This window comes from Panulirus ornatus, chromosome 18 (genome assembly GCF_036320965.1).
Source record: "Panulirus ornatus isolate Po-2019 chromosome 18, ASM3632096v1, whole genome shotgun sequence".
Taxonomy (NCBI): Eukaryota; Metazoa; Arthropoda; class Malacostraca; order Decapoda; family Palinuridae; genus Panulirus; species Panulirus ornatus.
The window spans coordinates 1,799,090-1,817,203 of NC_092241.1; the positions used below are offsets into that span (position 1 = coordinate 1,799,090).

Here is an 18,114-nt window from a genome sequence, read left to right on the forward strand (position 1 = left end):
GAAAAGTTTTCATCGAGGATGTAAGGCATGTGTACGTGTAGGAAGAGAGGAAAGTGATTGGTTCTCAGTGAATGTAGGTTTGCGGCAGGGGTGTGTGATGTCTCCATGGTTGTTTAATTTGTTTATGGATGGGGTTGTTAGGGAGGTGAATGCAAGAGTTTTGGAAAGAGGGGCAAGTATGCAGTCTGTTGTGGATGAGAGAGCTTGGGAAGTGAGTCAGTTGTTGTTTGCTGATGCAACATCGCTGGTGGCTGATTCGTGTGAGAAACTGCAGAAGCTGGTGACTGAGTTTGGCAAGGCGTGTGCAAGAAGAAAGGTGAGAGTAAATATGAATAAGAGCAAGGTTATTAGGTAGAGTAGGGTTGAGTGACAAGTCAATTGGGAGGTAAGTTTGAGTGGAGAAAAACTGGAGGAAGTGAAGTGTTTTAGATATCTGGGAGTGGATTTGGCATCGGATGGAACCTTGGAGGCGGAAGTAAATCATAGGTTGGGGAGGGGGCGAAACTTCTGGGAGCGTTGAAAACTGTGTGGAAGTCGAGAACATTATCTCGGAAAGCAAAAATGGGTATGTTTGAAGGAATAGTGGTTCCGACAATGTTATATGGTTGCGAGGCGTTGGCTATGGATAGAGTCGTGCGGAGAAGGGTGGATGTGCTGGAAATGAGATGTTTGGGGATAATATGTGGTGTGAGGTGGTTTGATAGAGTAAGTAACGAAAACGTAAGAGAGACGTGTGGTAATAAAAAGAGTGTGGTTGAGAGAGCAGAAGAGGGTGTTCTTATATGGTTTGATGACATGGAGAGAATGAGTGAGGAAAGATTGACCAAGAGGGAATATATATATATATATATATATATATATATATATATATATATATATATATATATATATATATATATATATAGGAATAGTGGTTCCAACAATGTTGTATGGTTGCGAGGCGTGGGCTATGGATAGAGTTGTGCGCAGGAGGATGGATGTGCTGGAAATGAGATGTTTGAGGACAATGTGTGGTGTGAGGTGGTTTGATCGAGTGAGTAACGTAAGGGTAAGAGAGATGTGTGGAAATAAAAAGAGCGTGGTTGAGAGAGCAAAAGAGGGTGTTTTGAAGTGGTTTGGGCACATGGAGAGAATGAGTGAGGAAAGATTGACCAAGAGGATATATGTGTCGGAGGTGGAGGGAACGAGGAGAAGAGGGAGACCAAATTGGAGGTGGAAAGATGGAGTGAAAAAGATTTTGTGTGATCGGGGCCTGAACATGCAGGAGGGTGAAAGGAGGGCAAGGAATAGAGTGAATTGGAGCGATGTGGTATACCGGGGTTGACGTGCTGTCAGTGGATTGAATCAAGGCATATGAAGCGTCTGGGGTAAACCTTGGAAAGCTGTTTAGGTATGTATATTTGCGTGTGTGGACGTATGTATATACATGTGTATGGGGGGGGGGTTGGGCCATTTCTTTCGTCTGTTTCCTTGCGCTACCTCGCAAACGCGGGAGACAGCGACAAAGTATAAAAAAAAATATATATATATATATATATATATATATATATATATATATATATATATATATATATATATATATATATATATATATATATATATATATTTTTTTTTTTTTATTATACTTTGTCGCTGTCTCCCGCGTTTGCGAGGTAGCGCAAGGAAACAGACGAAAGAAATGGCCCAACCCCCCCCCCACACACACACACACATGCACACACACACGCCCACACACGCAAATATACATACCTACACAGCTTTCCATGGTTTACCCCAGACGCTTCACATGCCCTGCTTCAATCCACTGACAGCACGTCAAACCCCTGTATGCCACATCGCTCCAATTCACTCTATTCCTTGCCCTCCTTTCACCCTCCTGCATGCTCAGGCCCCGATCACACAAAATCTTTTTCACTCCATCTTTCCACCTCCAATTTGGTCTCCCTCTTCTCCTTGTTCCCTCCACCTCCGACACATATATCCTCTTGGTCAATCTTTCCTCACTCTTCCTCTCCATGTGCCCAAACCACTTCAAAACACCCTCTTCTGCTCTCTCAACCACGCTCTTTTTATTTCCACACATCTCTCTTACCCTTACGTTACTCACTCGATCAAACCACCTCACACCACACATTGTCCTCAAACATCTCATTTCCAGCACATCCATCCTCGTGCGCACAACTCTATCCATAGCCCACGCCTCGCAACCATACAACATTGTTGGAACCACTATTCCTTCAAACATACCCATTTTTGCTTTCCGAGATAATGTTCTCGACTTCCACACATTCTTCAAGGCCCCCAGGATTTTCGCCCCCTCCCCCACCCTATGATCCACTTCCGCTTCCATGGTTCCATCCGCTGCTAGATCCACTCCCAGATATCTAAAACACTTCACTTCCTCCAGTTTTTCTCCATTCAAACTCACCTCCCAATTGACTTGACCCTCAACCCTACTGTACCTAATAACCTTGCTCTTATTCACATTTACTCTTAACTTTCTTCTTCCACACACTTTTCCAAACTCAGTCACCAGCTTCTGTAGTTTCTCACATGAATCAGCCACCAGCGCTGTATCATCAGCGAACAACAACTGACTCACTTCCCAAGCTCTCTCATCCCCAACAGACTTCATACTTGCCCCTCTTTCCAAAACTCTTGCATTTACCTCCCTAACAACCCCATCCATAAACAAATTAAACAACCATGGAGACATCACACACCCCTGCCGCAAACCTACATATATATATATATATATATATATATATATATATATATATATATATATATATTTGGTAAATATGTTTACCAAATGGCGTCCTAGCTTCGTCTCTTCGATGTATATCAACTGACTGTTATATTTCTCTCTTTTTTTTTTTTGTTTTGCTTTGTCGCTGTCTCCCGCGTTTGCGAGGTAGCGCAAGGAAACAGACGAAAGAAATGGCCCAACCCACCCCCATACACATGTATATACATACGTCCACACACGCAAATATACATACCTACACAGCTTTCCATGGTTTACCCCAGACGCTTCACATGCCTTGATTCAATCCACTAACAGCACGTCAACCCCGGTATACCACATCGCTCCAATTCACTCTATTCCTTGCCCTCCTTTCACCCTCCTGCATGTTCAGGCCCCGATCACACAAAATCTTTTTCACTCCATTTTTCCACCTCCAATTTGGTCTCCCTCTTCTCCTCGTTCCCTCCACCTCCGACACATATATCCTCTTGGTCAATCTTTCCTCACTCATACTCTCCATGTGCCCAAACCATTTCAAAACACCCTCTTCTGCTCTCTCAACCACGCTCTTTTTATTTCCACACAGCTCTCTTACCCTTACGTTACTTACTCGATCAAACCACCTCACACCACACATTGTCCTCAAACATCTCATTTCCAGCACATCCATCATCCTGCGCACAACTCTATCCATAGCCCACGCCTCGCAACCATACAACATTGTTGGAACCACTATTCCTTCAAACATATCAATTTTTGCTTTCCGAGATAATGTTCTCGACTTCCACACATTCTTCAAGGCTCCCAGAATTTTCGCCCCCTCCCCCACCCTATGATCCACTTCCGCTTCCATGGTTCCATCCGCTGCCAGATCCACTCCCAGATATCTAAAACACTTCACTTCCTCCAGTTTTTCTCCATTCAAACTCACCTCCCAATTGACTTGACCCTCAACCCTACTGTACCTAATAACCTTGCTCTTATTCACATTTACTCTTAACTTTCTTCTTTCACACACTTTACCAAACTCAGTCACCAGCTTCTGCAGTTTCTCACATGAATCAGCCACCAGCGCTGTATCATCAGCGAACAACAACTGACTCACTTTCCAAGCTCTCTCATCCCCAACAGACTTCATACTTGCCCCTCATACTTATATACTGATTATATAAGTGTGGAAAAGAGAATGACTCTTGGTCGTAACTGCGCTGAGAGGAGCAGCTGATGGAATGTGTGATCTTCACTTGGTGGAAGCGAGGTAGAGGTTTGGGAAAAAAATAGAAATAGTGTCAGAGGTGCTAGAGGATGTGTAGGTCAGGTGTTTGCTTTAAGGAATGTGTGTGAGAAAATACCTAGAGAAACAGAAGCATTTGTAAGTGATATTTATGGATCTGGAGAAAGTATATGATAGAGTTGATACATATGAGTTGTGGAAAGTCCTCAGAATATAGTGTGTGGGAGAAAAGTTGCTAGACGCAGCAAAAAGTTTTTATACGGGTGTAAGGCGTGTGTATGTGTTGGATGAGAAGAAAGTGAGTTGTTCCGAGTTGTTCAGCAGTTGTGTGATGTCACCCTGGCTGTTTGATTTATATATGGATGGGGTTTTGTGGTAGGTAATTGCAAGAATCTTGAGGAGTTTGCTGTTTGCTGATGATACAGTTTTGGAAGCAGATTCAAGTGGGATACTGTAGTTGTTGAATGAGTTTGGAAGAGATTGTGAAAGCAGTAAGTTGAAATTAAATGTGAAAAAAAACAAGGGTATTAGGTTTGGCAGGGCAGAAGGACAGGCTAGTTAGGGTGTGAGTTTGCTTTGGAGATATCGAGGGCTACTACAAAAATTTTATCAAATTCCATGTGAGAGGAGGACTAGAGATGAGTCGCATAGGAGAGATTGCACCGTGGGAACTATGCTAGTTATCAAAATGAAGGGAATGAAATTTTAAGGTTTTACGACAATGAGATTTAAGGAGTGTCAAAGGCTTTAGGGTAGATGTGAAAGTTGAGAGGACTGGTTGAAAGTGTTAGAACAACCCCCTTTCTTGAGACTAAACTGCGCTAAGTTATGCTTCCAGAAGAAGGAGAATTTTGGGATTTTAGACAAAGACGAAATACGCGAGTAGTAAGAATCGGAGTCAGCGTAGAGGCACACTCACATTAGACTCGAGTACGTATACCATTTGGACCAAATACCTTGCCCACCGAAGCTCGGGAAATATTCAGAAGACTTTGCGATAAAATATGGTACAGGCCAGAGGTTCAGTGGGAGGAGACTGGGGTGGAGTAGTCGACTAAGAATCATCCAAAGTAGAGTCAGAAAAAAATAAGGTTAAAATAAGTAGTTTTATCAACTGGGGAGTTAGCTATGGATTGATCGGTCGGATGAAAGGAGGGAAAGTTGTATTCCAGAAGTTATTGGAAATGCTTTCGGTTAGGGATAAGAAATATCTATCAGGAGAAGGAGAAATAAAGAAAAGTGAAAGATGAGTAAGATTTGAGAGGAGGGAGATGCATAACCCAACTTGTAGCAAGCACCAGAGCCAGAGCGATCAAACCATGATTTAGGGGAAAAAAAATCTGGTAGAAAAGGGGACGCAGAGCTCCATCCCACCCAAGTTAACCTCTGCTATACGTCAGCGCAGTTAGGAGCATTTCATCTAGCGAAGCAGTACCCATCTCATGGAAATTCAGTGAAGAAACTTCTCAGTGATAACCTCTGACCTATCCTAAAGTACCAGAATTGGCAGTTCGAGAGGGAGGACTGGGAGTGGGCAAACTCAACTGGATGTGGGGGAGATAAGTTTGTGGTTGGAGGACTCTGAGGAGGCAGACATAATTCATATGTATTGGGAGAATTCAGATGATAAAAAATGTAGAATAACGGTCGGGGCTTCGTACTGGGTGTTTGATTATTTGTCCCTGATCAATGGGAAAGAGAAGGGAAGGAAAAGCCTCGACTGCACTGGGATCGTTCCAATTAAAACTTAATCGAAACTTATGGTGGCCATCAGAATCCCCTGCATAAAGGATTTCAGCGTGTGGATGTGAATAAAGCAATGCTTCGTGGCAAGAGATTAAGTAGTAAAGGAGTTTTACATAAATGGAGGTATTGATAGGTTAATGAACCAAATGACGTAAATGGCTTGGAAGTTAGAGACTCAAGATCCAAGAAAGAAGATCAGGGAGGCAGTAGACAGACAGTGTTCCACGATGGGGTAATTAGACTAAGTCAAGAATATTGCAGGAATGAATAGGGGAAGAGTCAGGCCTGGACGAGAGGAGGTGGAAACAGTCCAAGCGTCCTAGACGGGTGACGCCATTCTGATATATTGCTGGAGAGTCACTGAACTGGTCTGCTTCTAAGTTCTATTACTTGAGGTCGACAAAATCTAGTGTTGAAAGTAAAGATATGTGCGTATTATGTGTTGTCAACAATTATGTATGAGACGATAGAGTGTGAGTTTATAGAATGAATGTCAGAAATCTGACTGAAGCAGAAAATTTACCAACCTGGACCAGGGTGGAACACGGGGCAGCCATCGTAGAGGTGACATACTGCATCACCATCACTAACCTGCAGATACCTAGGCGGTAGTACCAACCTGGTCAGTGATTGTCTGGTACCTACTGTAGTACCACCCTGGTCAGTGATTGTCTGGTACCTACTGTAGTACCAACCTGGTCAGTGATTGTCTGGTACCTACTGTAGTACCAACCTGGTCAGTGATTGTCTGGTACCTACTGTTTATTGTCTGGTACCTACTGTAGTACCACCCTGGTCAGTGATTGTCTGGTACCTACTGTAGTACCACCCTGGTCAGTGATTGTCTGGTACCTACTGTAGTACCAACCTGGTCAGTGATTGTCTGGTACCTACTGTTTATTGTCTGGTACCTACTGTAGTACCACCCTGGTCAGTGATTGTCTGGTACCTACTGTAGTACCACCCTGGTCAGTGATTGTCTGGTACCTACTGTTTATTGTCTGGTACCTACTGTAGTACCACCCAGGTCAGTGATTGTCTGGTACCTACTGTAGCACCATCCTGGTCAGTGATTGTCTGGTACCTACTGTTTATTGTCTGGTACCTACTGTAGCACCACCCTGGTCAGTGATTGTCTGGTACCTACTGTTTATTGTCTGGTACCTACTGTAGTACCACCCAGGTCAGTGATTGTCTGGTACCTACTGTTTATTGTCTGGTACCTACTGTTTATTGTCTGGTACCTACTGTAGTACCACCCTGGTCAGTGATTGTCTGGTAGCTACTGTAGTATCACCCTTTTCAGTGATTGTCTGGTACCTATTGTAGCACCACCCTGGTCAGTGATTGTCTGGTACCTACTGTTTATTGTCTGGTACCTACTGTAGTATCACCCTGGTCAGTGATTGTCTGGTACCTACTGTAGCACCACCCTGGTCAGTGATTGTCTGGTACCTACTGTTTATTGTCTGGTACCTACTGTAGTATCACCCTGGTCAGTGATTGTCTGGTACCTACTGTAGCACCACCCTAGTCAGTGATTGTCTGGTACCTACTGTTTATTGTCTGGTACCTACTGTAGTACCACCCTGGTCAGTGATTGTCTGGTACCTACTGTTTATTGTCTGGTACCTACTGTAGTATCACCCTGGTCAGTGATTGTCTGGTACCTACTGTCTATTACTGATGTCTCATCATCCTTGGTAGTGTGGTCTTCATCTTACCTTCTGGGAAGTGAAACAAAACATTAGATATTAGTGGGTCATACACAGAGAGAGAGAGAGAGAGAGAGAGAGAGAGAGAGAGAGAGAGAGAGAGAGAGAGAGAGAGAGAGAGAGAGAGAGAGAGAGAGAGAGAGAGAGAGAGAGAGAGAGAGAGAGAGAGAGAGAGAGAGAGAGAGAGAGAGAGAGAGAGAGAGAGAGAGAGAGCAGAAGAGGGTGTTTTGAAATGGTTTGGTCACATGGAGTGAATGAGTGAGGAAAGATTGACCAAGTGGATGTATGTGTCAGAGGTGGAGGGAACGAGAAGTGGGAGACCAAATTGGAGGTAGAAAGATGGAGTGAAAAAGATTTTGAGTGACCGCGGCCTGAACATGCAGGAGGGTGAAAGGCGTGCAAGGAATAGAGTGCATTGGAACGATGTGGTATACTGGAGTCGACGTGTTGTCAATGGATTGAACCAGGGCATGTGAAGCGTCTGGAGTAAACCATGGAAAGTTCTGTGGGGCCTGGATGTGGAAAGGGAGCTCTGGTTTCGGTGCATTATTACATGGCAGCTAGAGACTGAGTGTGAACGAAAGTGGCCTTTGTTGTCTTTTCCTAGCGCTACCTCGCGCACATGAGGGGGGAGGGGGTTGTTATTTCATGTGTGGCGGGGTGGCGATGGAAATGAATAAAGGCAGACAGTATGAATTATGTTCATGTGTATATATGCATATGTCTGTGTGTGTATATATATGTATACGTTGAGATGTATAGGTATGTATATTTGCGTGTGTGAACGTGTATGTATATACATGTGTATGTGGGTGGGTTGGGCCATTCTTTCGGGAGACAGGAACAAAGCAAAATAAAGTAATATATATATATATATATATATATATATATATATATATATATATATATATATATATATATATATATATATATATATATATATATATATATATATATATATACATATATATATATATATATATATATATATATATATATATATATATATATATATATATATATATATATATATATTTTTTTTTTTTTTTTATACTTTGTCGCTGTCTCCCGCGTTTGCGAGGTAGCGCAAGGAAACAGACGAAAGAAATGGCCCAACCCCCCCCCCATACACATGTACATACACACGTCCACACACGCAAATATACATACCTACACAGCTTTCCATGGTTTACCCCAGACGCTTCACATGCCTTGATTCAATCCACTGACAGCACGTCAACCCCTGTATACCACATCGCTCCAATTCACTCTATTCCTTGCCCTCCTTTCACCCTCCTGCATGTTCAGGCCCCGATCACACAAAATCTTTTTCACTCCATCTTTCCACCTCCAATTTGGTCTCCCTCTTCTCCTCGTTCCCTCCACCTCCGACACATATATCCTCTTGGTCAATCTTTCCTCACTCATTCTCTCCATGTGCCCAAACCATTTCAAAACACCCTCTTCTGCTCTCTCAACCACGCTCTTTTTATTTCCACACATCTCTCTTACCCTTACGTTACTTACTCGATCAAACCACCTCACACCACACATTGTCCTCAAACATCTCATTTCCAGCACATCCATCCTCCTGCGCACATCTATATCCATAGCCCACGCCTCGCAACCATACAACATTGTTGGAACCACTATTCCTTCAAACATACCCATTTTTGCTTTCCGAGATAATGTTCTCGACTTCCACACATTCTTCAAGGCTCCCAAAATTTTCGCCCCCTCCCCCACCCTATGATCCACTTCCGCTTCCATGGTTCCATCCGCTGACAGATCCACTCCCAGATATCTAAAACACTTCACTTCCTCCAGTTTTTCTCCATTCAAACTCACCTCCCAATTGACTTGACCCTCACCCCTACTGTACCTAATAACCTTGCTCTTATTCACATTTACTCTTAACTTTCTTCTTCCACACACTTTACCAAACTCAGTCACCAGTTTCTGCAGTTTCTCACATGAATCAGCCACCAGCGCTGTATCATCAGCGAACAACAACTGACTCACTTCCCAAGCTCTCTCATCCCCAACAGACTTCATACTTGCCCCTCTTTCCAGGACTCTTGCATTTACCTCCCTAACAACCCCATCCATAAACAAATTAAACAACCATGGAGACATCACACACCCCTGCCGCAAACCTACATTCACTGAGAACCAATCACTTTCCTCTCTTCCTACACGTACACATGCCTTACATCCTCGATAAAAACTTTTCACTGCTTCTAACAACTTGCCTCCCACACCATATATTCTTAATACCTTCCACAGAGCATCTCTATCAACTCTATCATATGCCTTCTCCAGATCCATAAATGCTACATACAAATCCATTTGCTTTTCTAAGTATTTCTCACATACATTCTTCAAAGCAAACACCTGATCCACACATCCTCTACCACTTCTGAAACCGCACTGCTCTTCCCCAATCTGATGCTCTGTACATGCCTTCACCCTCTCAATCAATACCCTCCCATATAATTTACCAGGAATACTCAACAAACTTATACCTCTGTAATTTGAGCACTCACTCTTATCCCCTTTGCCTTTGTACAATGGCACTATGCACGCATTCCGCCAATCCTCAGGCACCTCACCATGAGTCATACATACATTAAATAACCTTACCAACCAGTCAACAATACAGTCACCCCCTTTTTTAATAAATTCCACTGCAATACCATCCAAACCTGCTTCCTTGCCGGCTTTCATCTTCCGCAAAGCTTTTACTACCTCTTCTCTGTTTACCAAATCATTTTCCCTAACCCTCTCACTTTGCACACCACCTCGACCAAAACACCCTATATCTGCCACTCTGTCATTAGACACATTCAACAAACCTTCAAAATACTCATTCTATCTCCTTCTCACATCACCGCTACTTGTTATCACCTCCCCATTTACGCCCTTCACTGAAGTTCCCATTTGCTCCCTTGTCTTACGCACCCTATTTACCTCCTTCCAGAACATCTTTTTATTCTCCCTAAAATTTAATGATACTCTCTCACCCCAACTCTCATTTGCCCTTTTTTTCACCTCTTGCACCTTTCTCTTGACCTCCTGTCTCTTTCTTTTATACTTCTCCCACTCAATTGCATTTTTTCCCTGCAAAAATCGTCCAAATGCCTCTCTCTTCTCTTTCACTAATACTCTTACTTCTTCATCCCACCACTCACTACCCTTTCTAAACAGCCCACCTCCCACTCTTCTCATGCCACAAGCATCTTTTGCGCAATCCATCACTGATTCCCTAAATACATCCCATTCCTCCCCCACTCCCCTTACTTCCATTGTTCTCACCTTTTTCCATTCTGTACACAGTCTCTCCTGGTACTTCCCCACACAGGTCTCCTTCCCAAGCTCACTTACTCTCACCACCTTCTTCACCCCAACATTCACTCCTCTTTTCTGAAAACCCATACTAATCTTCACCTTAGCCTCCACAAGATAATGATCAGACATCCCTCCAGTTGCACCTCTCAGCACATTAACATCCAAAAGTCTCTCTTTCGCACGCCTGTCAATTAACACGTAATCCAATAACGCTCTCTGGCCATCTCTCCTACTTACATAAGTATACTTATGTATATCTCGCTTTTTAAACCAGGTATTCCCAATCATCAGTCCTTTTTCAGCACATAAATCTACAAGCTCTTCACCATTTCCATTTACAACACTGAACACCCCATGCATACCAATTATTCCCTCAACTGCCACATTACTCACCTTTGCATTCAAATCACCCATCACTATAACCCGGTCTCGTGCATCAAAACCGCTAACACACTCATTCAGCTGCTCCCAAAACACTTGCCTCTCATGATCTTTCTTCTCATGCCCAGGTGCATATGCACCAATAATCACCCACCTCTCTCCATCAACTTTCAATTTTACCCATATTAATCGAGAATTTACTTTCTTACATTCTATCACATACTCCCACAACTCCTGTTTCAGGAGTATTGCTACTCCTTCCCTTGCTCTTGTCCTCTCACTAACCCCTGACTTCACTTCCCAGACATTTCCAAACCACTCTTCCCCTTTACCCTTGAGCTTCGTTTCACTCAGAGCCAAAACATCCAGGTTCCTTTCCTCAAACATACTACCTATCTCTCCTTTTTTCACATCTTGGTTACATCCACACACATTTAGGCACCCCACTCTGAGCCTTCGAGGAGGATGATCACTCCCCGCGTGACTCCTTCTTCTGTTTCCCATTTTAGAAAGTTAATACATATATATATATATATTTTTCTTTCAAACTATTCGCCATTTCCCGCGTTAGCGAGGTAGCGTTAAGAACAGAGAACTGGGCCTTTAAGGGAATATCCTCACCTGGCCCCCTTCTCTATTCCTTCTTTTGGAAAATTAAAAAAAAATAATGAGAGGGGAGGATTTCCAGCCCCCCGCTCCCTCCCCTTTTAGTCGCCTTCTACGACACGCAGGGAATACGTGGGAAGTATTCTTTCTCCCCTATCCCCAGGGATAATATATATATATATATATATATATATATATATATATATATATATATATATATATATATATATATATATATATATATAGTGCATATGAACACGCACTTACATATAACATACAAACCTTCAACAGCCAGGATCAAACTCGGGATCCCTGCGTAGCAGGCTGGAGCAGTAGTGTTAGGCTATGATCACCCCCTAAAAGAGAAATGACTTCATGGGGAAAATGAACGGCTGGGATGACTGTGGACCGACCGCTACAACCAGGGTTGAAACCTATGCGCTCAAACGAGGACAGCTCGTAAATGCGTTTCGGTCAGCAACTGTGACTGCTATACCACGGAGGTCTACAACTGTCTTATTTAGGGAATCAACAACTTGCTTAATCTGCACTTTGTGTGATCGCGTCTCGTCCTCAATCTTCGCCAAAAAAAATCATCGTATGATGGGAACTCTACACGCTATTTATTTCAAACTCTATTACAGTATTACAATGACATTACGTTTATGCAGGCGTAACCACTGTGCCCTTGTTAGCAGTCAGTTTCAGTCCATAATGTCTCGTGTCCTCTGGCGATTTACCAGTTAACGCAAACGTTATCCACATACAGTAGTATCCCTGCAGTCCACCTCATTTCAACCTTTTCCTGCATTAGTCCTCTGTCAGGATCTCTCCTACTGCTCAATTTACGAAGGATTCTGGCACAGGTACATACATAACAGATCCTTGTCTTACACCAGCCTCATCTCGAACCAACTAATCTTTTTCTGCTGTTCGCAGTCAATTTGCCTCTCTCTCTCTCTCTCTCTCTCTCTCTCTCTCTCTCTCTCTCTCTCTCTCTCTCTCTCTCTCTCTCTCTCTCTCTCATCTATTTATGTCTGTTTATCCATCTTTTTTATTTATCTGTCTGTGTATCTATATATGCATCTGTCTATTTATCGATCTACCTATCTATTTGTTCCTCTGTATATCAATTTATCCAACTAACTATCTATTTATCTATCTATCTATCTATCTATCTATATACATATATCTATCTAGTTATCCACCTTTTGTATATCTATCTATCTATCTATTTGTCTGTCTGTATATCTAGCTATCAATCCATCTATCCATCTTCCTGTCTATTGATTTATCTGTCTTTATAATAATCTGTCTATCAATCAATTAATCAATCAATTAATCAATCAATCAATCAATCAATCAATCAATCTATCGATCTATCTATCTCTACATACATCCATCTTGTTTCTAGCAATATTCAGTGTCTTCATCAGATTCAGTTCTTCGTGTACACAGTTTAACCAAATCCAGTCTCCATCTCTTCCAGTCTTTTCAAGTTAATGGACATTCTATCCACGTTTCTGTTTCACTAATTTCCTTCACGTTTATCCAGAAGGTAAAGCATGTGATGCCCTCAATATGGTGGTCTGACAAATCCTTAAACACATATTTTCATTTTTCCGAAACATTATCATATAAGGTCGTGATATGTCCACTGAAAGGATTCTTCTATTTATGTTTGAAGATCATCATATGCTTATTGTAATGGATGAACGATGTCATGTTACATGCACCGTCTAACAGGCTCCAGTTATACGGTACAATGGCACTATGGATGCATTCCGCCAGTCCTCAAGCACTTCACCATGTTCCATACATGCACTGAACATCCATACCAACCAATGAACAACGCGATCACCCCCTCTTTTTAAAATAAATTCCACTGCAATACCATCCAAACCCGCCACCTTGCGGCTTTCATCTTCTTTCATCTCTCTATCCTAAATAATTCTCCCTGACACTCTCACTTCGCACACCACCACCTAAACACCATATATCTGTCACTCTATTATCAAACACATTCAACAAACCTTCAAAATGCTCACTCCATATCCTTCTCACTTCATCACTATTAGTTATTACCTCCCCATTTACCCCTTCACCGATGTTTCTATTTGCTCTCTTCTCTTACGCACTCTATTTACCTCCTTCCAAAGCATCTTTTTATTCTCCCTAAAATCTAATGATACTCTCTCGCCCTCTTCTTCACTTCTTGCACTTTTCTCTTGACCTCCTGCCGCTTTCTTTTAAACATCTCCCAGTCATTTGCACTACTTCTCTGAAATAATCATCCAAACTCCTTTCTCTTCTCTTTCACCAACAATCTTACTTCTTCGTCTCACTTCAGGTGAGTATTCAAGTTACAGAACCATAAGTTTGTTGAGTATTCCTGCGAAATTATATGGAAGGGTATTGATTGAGAGGGTAAAGGCATGTACAGAGCATCAGATTGGGGAAGAGCAGTGTGGTTTCAGAAGTGGTAGAGGATGTGTGGATCAGGTGTTTGCTCTGGAGAATGTATGTGAGAAATACTTAGAAAAACAGAAGAATTTTTATGTAACATTTATGGATCTGAAGAAAGCATATGATAAGGCTGATAGAGATTGTTTGTGGAAGGTTTTATGAGTTTATGGTGTGGGAGCCAAGTTGTTAGAGGCAATAAAAAGTTTTACCAAGGATGTCAGGCATGTGTACGAGTAGGAAGAGAGAAAAGTGATTGGTTCCCAGTGAATGTCGGTTTGCGGCAGGGGTGCATGATGTCTCCATAGTTGTTTAATTTGTTTATGGATGGGGTGGTTAGGGAGATGAATGTAAGAGTTTTGGAGAAAGGGGCAAGTATGCAGTCTATTGTAGGTGAGAGAGCTTGGGGAGTGAGTCTGTTGTTGTTTACTGATGATACAGCATTGGTGGCTGATTTGGGTGAGAAACTGCAGAAGCTGGTAACTGAGTTTGGTAAAGTGTGTGCAAGAAGAAAGCTGAGAGTAAATGTGAATAAGAAAGAGCAAGGTTATTAGGTTCAGTAAAGTTGAGGGACAAGTTAATTGGGAGGTAAGTTTGGATATAGCAGCGAATGGAACCATTGAAGCAGAAAAGAGTCAGATTGTGGGGGAGGGGGCGGAGGTCCTAGGAGCGTTGAAGAATGTGTGGAAGGCAAGAACGTTATCTCGGAGAGCGAAAATGGGTATGTTTGAAGGAATAGTGGTTCCAACAATGTTATATGGTTGAGAGGCATGGGCTATAGATAGAGTTGTGCGGAGGAGGGTGGATGTGCTGGAAATGAGATGTTTGAGGTCAATATGTGGTGTGAGGTGGTTTGATCCAGTAAGAAAAGAAGGGTAAGAGTGATGTGTGGTAAATAAAGAGAGTGTAGCTGAAATGGTTGAAATGGTTTGGACTCACGGAGAGAATGAGTGAGGAAAGATTGACAAAGAGGATATTTATGTCAAAGGTGGAGGAAACAAGGAGAAGCGGGAGACCAAATTGGAGGTGGAAGGATGGAGTGAAAAAGATTTTCAACGATCGGGCCTGAGCATATAGGAGGGTGAAAGACGTGCAAGGAATAGAGTGAATTGGAACGATGTGGTATACTGAAGTCGACGTGCTATCAGTTGGATTGAACCATAGAATGTGAAGCGTCTGCGGTAAACCATGGAAGGGGGGGGGATTGTTATTTCATGTGTGGCGGGGTGGCGACAAGGATGGATGAAAGCAGCAAGTATGATAAATACATGTGTATATATGTATGTGTCTGTGTATGTATATATATGTATACGTTGAAATGTATATGTATGTACATGTGCGTGTATGGTCATGTCTGTATATACACGTGTATGTGGGTGGGTTGGGCCATTCCTCGTCTGTTTTCTTGCGCTACCTAGCTGACGTGGGAGACAACAATTTAGTAAAATATGAACAAATGAATATAAGAATATACAGTGGGATTGCATTGTTGTCTTAGATCTTATCCTTAACACCTGAAGAAGGTGTTAAGGATATTTCGTTGACTGCCTCGAAGACCCTGGCATTTGATAGGCCAAAAGCCAGAAAAAAAAAAAAAAACACCAAACCAACCAATATTTCAAGAGGGTATATGTTCAATGAAGGCGCGTATGGCTTGAGAATTGTCCTGAACACGTAAGAAAGGTGTTGAATTTTCTATTAATTGGTGGTTTTTAACTTGACATAAGTAACCTTTATCACCCTGATAATCGATTGGCCGAGAGCCTAAATAACCACCCAGTCAATACCATATCTGCCCATAGCGCTACTTTGAGATTGGTCCTACTATACCTTTGTATTCAAGTCGTCTACAAGAACACCTCATTTTTCTCAATCCTATCCATGCTACTCAGCCTTCCTAACAAGGTCGAACCACGGTAAATGAAGATGATGTTAGGGAAAAGCCTTTTCGAATAACAGTATTATCAGAATAGGATATGCGAGTTCTAAATATGGAGGGTAACTCGATATATTAATCATGTAATATCCCATCATATTCAATATCCTTTTTTATTCTACTCTGTGAAACAGGATTCTCACCATCCACGCTGTTGTTTCTGCAGGCACTTCAAGGAGGAGAATGCCGAAGTTCCTCGTCACGTGATGACGGTGTTACCGCTTGATGTAACGGCTCCTGGGACGCCCATCTCCCTCGCCAACCGCATCTCCCTGTGCACCGTGCCCCTCCCGACCAGTGAGTGCTCCTCTTACAAACCCATAACATGGCACAAATACATGATTCACTTTTAAAGACATAAGTTCTAGTAAATTAGATACTTAAGCTGGTAGGTACTAAGTGTACGGACACTTGCGAACATCAACGAAAGTCATATCAAATCGAAGTGTTGCTGTTCGCAGAAAACTCTGAAGCCTGGGATACTGAGTCTGAATTAACTCGATATTGAACGCGATAGTGAAGATTGGAAAAGCGTGGGGCTCAGTATCTCAAAACAAGGAAAAAACGCTCAGAAATCGAGAGAACCCACGAAAAGCACACCTAACTCGCCTGTAGCTCTGACATTTCTCTTATAAAGTTATATCTCAGAATATATCACTGTTGTAATACTATTTCGTTCACTTTTGACCGTTCTTATCTAGAACGTCCATGACAATATGCTCGGAATCTATTTCTGTTCACGTCCTGAACTAACAAAGATATCAAGCGCATGCAAGAAATTCCAGTCCTCTATGGTAAGAACCATGTCTTTTTTTAATTTCTTTGAAAGAACATTTGACCACATGGGTCACCGTGTGACTGACACAGATGATAACGTCATATTGATACAATACAACGAATGACGTAAACCTCGGGTCTTAGTAAAGGGTAAACGAGATTTCCTGAAGTCCTCCCTGGTTGTACTGTTTTCCTCTTTTTCTTCCATCCAAACTTCCACAAACCTAGTGCAGAATGAAACGTATTTTAAGGGAAATTCCACAGGCAAAATAATGGTCTGCTAAATGCAGCAAATCCATGATCATCAACGTCGTTCATGTTTATTAGTTCAGTTGTGTTAGTACGATCAATTCATATGTTGATAATGGTTGTGCACGCGCGCGCAGTGTGTGTGTGTGTGTGTGTGGTGTGTGGTAAAGTTCAAGTTGATTGATCAAAATGAAACTATGTGAAGATGAGGGTGTGGTTTCACTACACCGCGATCTTGACATGGCATAGTGATCTTAGCTTTATGATGATAGAGGTGATTGTGAAAATGAAGACATAATGAAGAGGAGAGCGTGGAACACAAAATGAATCTAGCATAGTGAAGATGACGGTTAAGTGATGATGGCCTTTGCAAAGAGAATGGGCGCATGGTAAAGAAAAAATATAGTGAAGAAATCAGATGAAATCTAAATTCAGCTTTGAAACAAGTGTTGTGAAAGAAAGAGTATTGTGAGGATGAAAGTATAGTGAAGAAGAGTATTGTGACCACAATCAATACGAACCATAGGATCAGGGTCGGTCGGCTGCATACTAAATGAATGAATGAGGACGTAAAGTAGACGAACATATTGATCATAGTGAAGACACGGATAAAATGAATATAATAGGGCAGTGAGGATGAAGATAGAGTGAAGATGAAGAAGTGGTGATGAAAGTGGAGCAAAGTGAGGTTGTGGTGAAGATAAAGATGTAGTGAACATGAGTTAGTTGAAGATGAGGGTGTAATGGAGATAGACTTTTTTGACCTGTCCCCAAAAAATATTATAAGCTAGAGTCAATGTATTTACGATTAAAACTACAACTACTACTACTACTTCTAGACTGCTACTACTACTGCTGTTGCTATTACTACTACCACTACTAATGCGACTACTACTACTACTGCTGTTGC

General features: G+C 42.1%; 1 protein-coding gene across 1 annotated transcript in view; it reads left to right on the plus strand.

Annotated features, from left to right (window-relative positions):
- The window catches only part of LOC139754955 (putative diacyglycerol O-acyltransferase Mb3154c), a 116,708-nt gene that overhangs the window by 47,037 nt on the left and 51,557 nt on the right, over positions 1-18,114 (plus strand). Inside the window, exon 2 of the mRNA XM_071672779.1 lies at positions 16,345-16,475. Within this exon, the coding sequence (XP_071528880.1) occupies positions 16,345-16,475 (131 nt within the window). The remainder of the gene's footprint in view (positions 1-16,344; positions 16,476-18,114) is intronic.